We start from the raw sequence: 8,108 nt of genomic DNA on the forward strand, positions 1-8,108 counted from the left end.
CGATCCCCTTTTCAATCCCATTTAATCTCACGATTTTACATCTGCTCAGCCCCTGCCTGCTGTCCTGATAGTGGCTAAAGGTTCAGTTGCCAGTGCTGCTTTATTAATGCTCTTCTCACCACTTTTAGTTTCCCTGCGGATTTCCACCAGGGAATCGCCATTATTAAACCTTAACTTCCATCAGCATATTTTCACAAATAAAACCAATTAAAAACAAAAGTAAACTGACCTTGAGTTTATTAATTCCTTGTGTATTCATCTAGAGTGTATTTGCTGTGGCTCTTTGTTCAGCCAAAGTAAATTATTTGCCTTCTTTGAAATGACCAAGATTCTAAACAAATAAATTAAACATTGTTGGGAGATGGCAGAGAACATTCAATCAAGTTGACCTAACAAGTTGAGTTAGAATTCACCATATGTGTGAACAGACGATTGAAAACGGAAGTCTCATTTCTTAGCCTCTCTCTTTAAACAGTTGTTTAAACTTTCTAAACTTCAGTTTCCTCTTATGCAAATGGGGATTGAAAGGCCTACTTCAGAGTCTCAGTGCCATATTGTTTTGAGAATATAATAGAGTAATATCTGAGAATGTGCTAAAAAAAATAGTGCCTTTGAGTGTCCCTTATTCTATAAGAATGCCTATGTGTAACTTTTAAAGTTTTATAAAACTTAAATATTACTTCTTGTTGTTGTTTTTTCATAATTGAGTAACTGCCAACATTTTTGCTTTACTTTTTGGAGTGGAAGTCTCTGTAATGTTTCTTTTTGAAGTGGTTTCTACAAACGCAAAAGAACAAGTCTTGGCTGCCACCCAAGAGTGCCATGGTGATTTTACTCTGTGTTGCCATGACCTCTGGCATGTACTTCAATAGGAATTGATTGCCCTTACTTTTGATTATAGCTATTAGCAACTGGGGACAGGCTTTGTTAGAGAATTTACACACAGGAGCAGCAGGGCCCTAGAGCGTCACATCCTTCAGCCTGCCTGAGAATGAGAAACTTGGTGTGGAGAAGCTGTGGCCACAGGTGTGTAAGCAACAGTGAAGAGAAATAATTGTATCAGCTCATGCTCGTGGCCGCAGGACAGCAGGCTCTTTGAGGAGACGTGCGGAAGTGTTCCCTGTGCGAGGTGCGATAGTCAAAGTCATTTTCCAAATACGAAGGAAGCAGAGCATTGATTTCCAAACTCAGCTGCACATTTGTCCCCCCCTGGAGCTGGAGACATGCAGTGCCCATCCTCCTCATCCTACTGTGAATCAGGCCGCTCAGGGTGGAAACGGGCACTGGGAATGCTCAAAGATGCCCGGGTGTTCTTGACTCAGCAAAGCTAGGCCTCAGGCATGTGCAGCTGTGGCCTCTGTTGCTTTACTATCTATTCTGCTTCAGACGTTACACAGTAGCAAGGGGTTGATAAGTCTGTCTCTGAAAACACTTTGAAAGCACAAAGTCATTTTTCTCAAACAGATTTGTGTGCTACATTTTTTTAAGAGTATAAACTGTTTCTGTTTTTGGTTTTGGTTGTGTTGTCTTATGTTTCTATGGAGTTTAAATTTCACCACTTGTCCAATTTTTTTACATATTTATTTTATTTTTACCACTTATTGCAGATATTTCCTTGAGCTTTAAACCTTTTGGATTTAAGGCACAAAATAAAGTCATCTTTATAGGTATTTACTAGCTGTGAGTTTTGTTCATTTGTTTGAATTACAAGGATATTTTCAGAATAAATTATTGAGAACCAATTTGTTTTTCCCTATCTATTTTCATTTTTCTCCATTGTAGTAGTGGACTGTTACAAGCTGACCAAAATGCGTGGACTCAGTTTGAACCTGAAGAAATAGACTGTTTAATTCTACCTTATGCACATGAATGTTTGCTGAGTGCGGGAGACAACAGCTAGAGCTGTAGGATTACTGACCGTGATGCCGTGGTTGAATAAGCATTTCACTAAGTACCATGGTTAAGTCACGCTTAATGTAGCCTAATTAAAAATAAGATGTGGCGTGTACAAAGGGGACTTTCTGTGTGCTTTGGTTACCATTGGTGACAAGAGCCAGAGTTGTTGCCTGTATGATTTGGGACATCTACCTAAAGTTTGCATATGTTCAGTTGGTCACAATGTTTCTTTTTCAAGGAATTCTATTTTTGTTTATTAAAAACCGGGTTTCATAATTTATGTGACAAATGTGTGAAAAATACAGGCAATGAACTGATGCTCTGCAGACTTTTAAAGAGCCTGAACCTGTTGTCTTCTGTGCTCTCACGGGATTGTAAATCATGGAATCACAGTGTCAGTGTTTGGCTTACGTCATAACATTCAATCATCGAGTTTTGTGGGTTTTGTTTTGTTTTGCATTTTCTTTTGTTCTGTCTTCAGCCATCATTTTGTCTTATCATCTTCAATTCTAGAGCAACCTGACAGCAATAATGATGCTACTGAAGTGGGCATCCTTGTCATTCCCGAGATTAGTGTCACAAGTGTGTCCGGAGAGAGAACCGGGAATGGGGAAAAAGGCAGAGCACTAGGAGACATTGATGCCCAGCATATGCAGGGTGTGCAGGAGACAGCCACAGACCCTAGAAGTGAGAGCAAAGGCTTGCCTGAGCTCAGGAGGCAGAAATCTGTAAGAAAAATGATGGAGGATGGAATGGCCACAGCTGGCAGAGTGCAGTTTTAGCAGAGCACTTTATAGCCACACCCAAGGTATCCTGAGGCAAGGGCACTGGTGCATGCTATGCCACAGTTGCACAGCCACAGACGATTTGCATGTCATCTAATACAGTGCATGAATTGTGCATCATAATTTCTCAATGACTTTTAATGCTCTTTGGAATGATTACCCCTAGATGGTCTTTGAGGGATCTGTTAGAGAAACTGAGGCAGAAAACTGCTTCTGAAGTAATTTTCTGCTTAAGTTTGGAACTAAATGATTTTCTCATCTTATATATAAAGGTTAATGTATATAGAATTTAACCATATATATGCTGTTTTAAAATTCTTTGAGTATTTGGAATAGAGAATACAACCTTCTTTTAAAAAGAAACCTCTTTAAATATTCTTCTGTTTTAAGTTCCTTGGTAGGAGCTGTGATAGAGAGGCCCCCCCCCACCCAGTGTATAATGTCTGATGGTTTTTCTAATTGCTTCTGCTCTTTGCATGCATAATAGGAGAACCCTTTCTAAAAACGTAGTGGGGGATAGTTTACAGCATGCTGTTGGATTAATATATTCTAAATCACTGTCATTTAATTACAATGAACTTTTTTGACATTTATAGAATGTTTCAATTTATCCTCTGATTTCATTTTATAATCTATTGCTTTAAGAAATTCTGCTAAGGTATTGATTTAAATGTAATTGATTTGGTATTACTCTTTTAAATGTTGCTTAAGATACTTACTGTTAATTAATCTTTGTCATTTCTTTGTTTAGGAGATACAGAATTAACAGGTCAAGAAGAACTGACGGAGATAACTGAAGTTGACGAGGGATTTTATTCCAGGGCTGCGTCTAGCACCAGCCAGTCGGGTCTCTCAAACAGTAGTCACAATTGTAGTAACAAGACAGGTGTAGGAAAGAACCAGAGACGGTCAGGAGGAAGCAGAGCTGGAGCAAAAGAGAGAGAACCTGCAGGGGAGTCTTGCAGAGATCACTTTGCTCGCAAACAAACCCAGAGAGCCCAGAGTGAGAACCTTGAGCTTCTCTCTCTGAAGAGACTAACCTTGACCTCCAGCCAGTCCCTGCCCAAGCCCAGCAGCCAAGGCTTGGCTAAGACTGCAGCCACTGTGTTTAGTAAATCCTTTGAACAGGTCAGTGGTGTCCCAGTCCCACGCAGCCCCTCTCCTGCCATTGGCTGTGTTGCTGGGGCAGATGCTCATAGGTTTTCTGCTTGTAGTCTCCAAGAAGAGAAGCTCGCTTACGTGTCAGAAAGGACTGAGCTTGCCATGAAGTATCAAGCAAGTCCGCAGGGACCTCCCAGTATTAGCATCACTTTGTCTGCAGATTAACTTGTAACTTATTTTTCTCTTATAACCAGTGAGGCTGAAAGATGGCTTTGCTCCTATATGAAAGTACCGAGTCCTTCACGTCTGGCCCTGGCAGGAGGCCTGTGTCTTGAATTTGGAAGGCTCCTTTGACTGTAAAGGGACGAATTAGTAGTTTGCAGAAAACTGAGATATGGTCTTGTAATTTCTTGGGTACCCTTCTCTCCTTGGCTTGAGTTCTTTACTCTTCTTTCCTCCTTACCATCCCTTGTTATTGTTGCTCTAAGATTGTCAACGTGACAATAAAGTTTTGCAGTTGTCTGAGTTGGTACATCCTCAGTGAGGTTGTTTTTAATACCTCGTATTGTAGTGTCTGTGTGTTTTCCCTGAGAAGTCAAAGAGAGTCTCTGTATGAGAGGACTTGGCTGTGGAGCCTGGACAGAGGAGCGAATCCATGAAGCCATGACGACAAACAGGCCTGTGGAAATGAAGAGAGAGTGAGGATGCCAAGTGCCGTCAAAGCTCTGTGACCACAACATCCTTAAGATGAGAACAGTTGCAAAGGGAAGGCAGGAGGATTTCTGTTGGTGTCCTTAGAATATTAAATTGCAAAACTGAGATTGCTGGTAGATAATATTTTCGAGTGTCTGATCTGGATTCCACAGGCGAAAGTCCCTTTCGGTTTCTAAAGTGTAACCAGCCATAAAGCTGAATGACTCTGCTGCTCAACTCTGGAATCCTAGTTAGGTTGTATTTTAGAGTTCAGAGCTCACATCACAGAAGACTTCCTGGAAACCACTGTAAATCTTTCAACGTAGCTCCCAAGATACCAGTATCAAGCATTTAATAGTGAACTGTCTGCAAATGAAGGAAATAGATAATTTTTCATCTACAAAATGTGATAAAAGAAAATGAAGCCAGTGACTCTGGACAAAGGACACTACATTATCTTAGGACTGCTTGTGTTTGTCTTCCTCAATTTAATATAAGAAAAGAAGAATGTACTTCTCGTTTGTGAGCTTTAAGTGTTCTTGTTATGATGTAGAAAGAATAAATCAGTTACACACCCACCCCGGCCAATCAAACACTTAAACTAAGAAAGGCAGTAAGGCAGAAGCAAACCAGCTGTGTCTGTAGCTCCGGGGAGCTCTGTGACCTCTTGGAGGACTCGCAGGCTCGGTGCCTGTGCTGATCTGCTCTGTTGGCTAAAGCACTGAGGAAGCCAGTGTGTTCTAGTAGTGATTGGAGTGGGGAAGACCTGGGAAGCTGACCACTTCCTGGTTTCCTTGACTCTTAGTACACCAAGGTCTCCTTATTCATGGTCCCTAGCTGTGGTCACAAGAACATGCTTGTGTTTCCGTTTGAACCTGCGTGGGTCCAGCTCATACTGACGACAAAACTGCATTGTTGTAGAGTGCAAAACATTGACAGCTGAGATCCAGTTCTAAATGCTTACCTACAAGCTAAGGCCTGTGCTTCTCAGCATCAGTGAGTTTAACATTTTAGTTTCAGTAATGAATGAACTGTCAGTTTAAGTTGTCCTCAAAAGTTGTAACTAGAGAGTAAGATTGATATTGGAATGATTTAATAGTAATCTTGTGTACCATTGAAAATGTTTGTAAAATGTCACTGTGAAGTTCCTATTGTCTTTTTGTAATTCTTTAACAAAGAGCTTTTCTTACACATAGTCACTAACAGTATTGATAAATATTAAGAAGAAATTGAAAAGATTGTCGTTAGGCAAGTTAAGGTGCTTGCTTAAGCATAGAATAAGTTTAAAGCAACATTATCTGGCATAAATGAGAGATCAGGATAATGTTCAACTACTATAAGGAAGCCTCATTTTGATATTGTTCAAGACATTTGCTACTCATGTGGTTCAAAGACCATTGGTGTGACCTGGTATCTTAATAAAACTTCACAGTTTTAGGGGCAGACCTAGTGACTCAAAACTGGCATTTTAGCAAGGTCCCCAATGATGCTTGTGTGCATACATCTTTGTGCAGGCAGTTTCAGAGTGCTAATTACTTGTCTAATATGCAGGAGTCTCCGTGGTCTCACAGCCTGCAAGCACAGATATTGGATACTAGATCTTCATACCGTCATTAGTTTTGACAGCTCATTAACTTTCTAATAACATAGACACATGACTTGTTACACCCTCTCATTTTAATTTCCTAGTTCGCACTTATTTCTGTAGTAAAAATGAGGCATCGTCTGCTTCTCTTGTTGATTGTGAATGAAACCAGAGCCTCGGATGCTGAAGCTTTTCAGAGGAAAGGCGCTGCCTTTGTTTTTGAACTGTTCCGTGAGGCACAGCTTGTTTGCATGTGTTCATGCTTCTTTACGGCTCTGTAACAGCTTACACCATGGAGTGAGTCTGAATTTTGGCTCCAAATGATTTACAACAATTGATTCTCTGGAATGTGGAATTATGTTAACAAGAGATTCTTTTGTACTACTTTTGATACTATTTCAAATACGATTGTGTACATTGAAGGCTTTTTATAACAGTTGTAAAAGTCAGATGATGTTAACTATGGTAACAATTGTTATTATACTCACAAGTCTTTCCCTACTCACCTTTCAAATGTGAAAGGTTGGGTAGATTTGTGGGTCACTTTTCTATAAAGTTGTTAAATGGATCCAGAGTAATAGCTCTTGCCAAGAGGATTCCACACAAAACTGGGGTCTGGCACCCCATAGTTCAGCTATAAGATAGGGTTCTTGAATTGGCCTGACCCTTGCATTCTTAGAGCTGTGCTGCCTGGGCACCCCTGTGAAGCAGTGCCCAGCACTAACCTCTGAAGTGCAGGTCAGGAGAGAAAGTGGACTTTTCAAGGGGTCCCTCTGCCTGGGTGCCTCCCCTCCTCCCTGGAGCCTCGATCCCGAGGGGGTCACTGGGAGGCTTCCTGAACCGTTCCTCTCTGTAACACCAAGAGCAAGGATTCCCTAACAATTTATTTGTTTTGAAAAAGCAATTTTTCATTGCCCTTTCAATTGTAAAGCAACCACTCTGCAAATAATACCCAGTTGTTAAAAGTTGAATTAAAGGGAAGTATTTCTTTAAATCAAAATAGATAGAAAGGGTCCCAGTTTAAAGGGATTTTTGCCCATTTTGGAAAGTCATAACTAAAATGTTGAACAGTAAATTACGGGGTAAATATTTACTCTGAAACATGATTTTAAGCAAGAGCTGAAGTAAGGTAGCTTAATGTCTAGGTCTACAGGCACATTAAACGTCTATAATAAGGAAAGCACAGTAAGGAAGCATATGTTAAGTATTATAACAGAAAAATAGAAAACACAATGTTGGGTACTAAGGCGTTATAGATAGAAACTAATGTACAATAGTGTCTTCCCAGTCCCTAAGTGAAGGCTGACACCCTCGTCCTCTAGTGAGCATATGTTTACACTCGTAGGCTTGCTGCTGAGTGCTGACACAGCGGGTCACTGAGATGTGTGCTTAGTACCGGTGAAGAGTGCACCAGTGTGCTAGCTTCTGTACTCTGTAACTTGCACATATCCAAAAAGACTTTGAAGATGGTTTTGTAACTTATAGTGGAGTGCTAGCGGACATGGGTCTCAATTGTGGTTTTTTTTTCCTCTCCTGTCCCCCATACTGTCTCTTGTTGGAGCTGACTTTGTGCCTCTGACCTTTACTTCTGATCATGTGGTAATGCTAAACTCTTCTCACAGATAAACTTGTCATTGTTTTTCTAGAGTTTACATTCCTAAGAATAAACGTGACTTTGGATATTTTTATGTGCTCTCTACGTTTTTAAGATGTTGAAATAAACTGGAGTTGAGTTTTTTGAAGTTTTGTACATTTGCATACATGTTATCCATATGCAGTACTTTATACATTGTGTTTCCTCTTGTTTCATTGAAATAAAAACTAAAAAGTAATTTTCCAGATCATTTTAGTCATTAAAAGCTGCTATAAGAGTTTGTGAGCTTCGCAATGGGGAGGGGGGCAGAAGTCAGCGTTGGGGAGCCCAGCTGCTGTGAGCTGCTGGGAGCTGTGGCCATTAGCCGGCCAGTGACTTTCACTCCTGCCTTTATAGCTCAGGATGAGGAACTGGGAAACCCCATTAGTGTCCATCCAAGGATGAGCTCCGGGTG

General features: G+C 40.6%; 1 protein-coding gene across 3 annotated transcripts in view; it reads left to right on the forward strand.

Moving 5' to 3' along the window:
* Window positions 1-7,894, forward strand: part of Fam126a (family with sequence similarity 126 member A) — a 70,724-nt gene extending 62,830 nt beyond the window's left edge. The window contains exons 11-12 of one of the 3 annotated variants that reach the window (XM_041640608.1): window positions 3,433-3,809; window positions 4,354-7,894. In XM_041640608.1, the coding sequence (XP_041496542.1) occupies window positions 3,433-3,809; window positions 4,354-4,398 (422 nt within the window). In that variant the 3' untranslated portion in view covers window positions 4,399-7,894. Of the gene's footprint in view, window positions 1-2,409; window positions 2,705-3,432 lie in introns of all 3 variants that reach the window. The other 2 variants (XM_041640609.1, XM_041640607.1) reach the window with 2 other exon arrangements.
* Window positions 7,895-8,108: the final 214 nt, after the last annotated feature.

The sequence above is a fragment of the Microtus oregoni genome, unplaced genomic scaffold, assembly GCF_018167655.1.
Source record: "Microtus oregoni isolate MIOR12 unplaced genomic scaffold, Mior012 000064F_ref0000363, whole genome shotgun sequence".
NCBI classification, from domain to species: Eukaryota; Metazoa; Chordata; class Mammalia; order Rodentia; family Cricetidae; genus Microtus; species Microtus oregoni.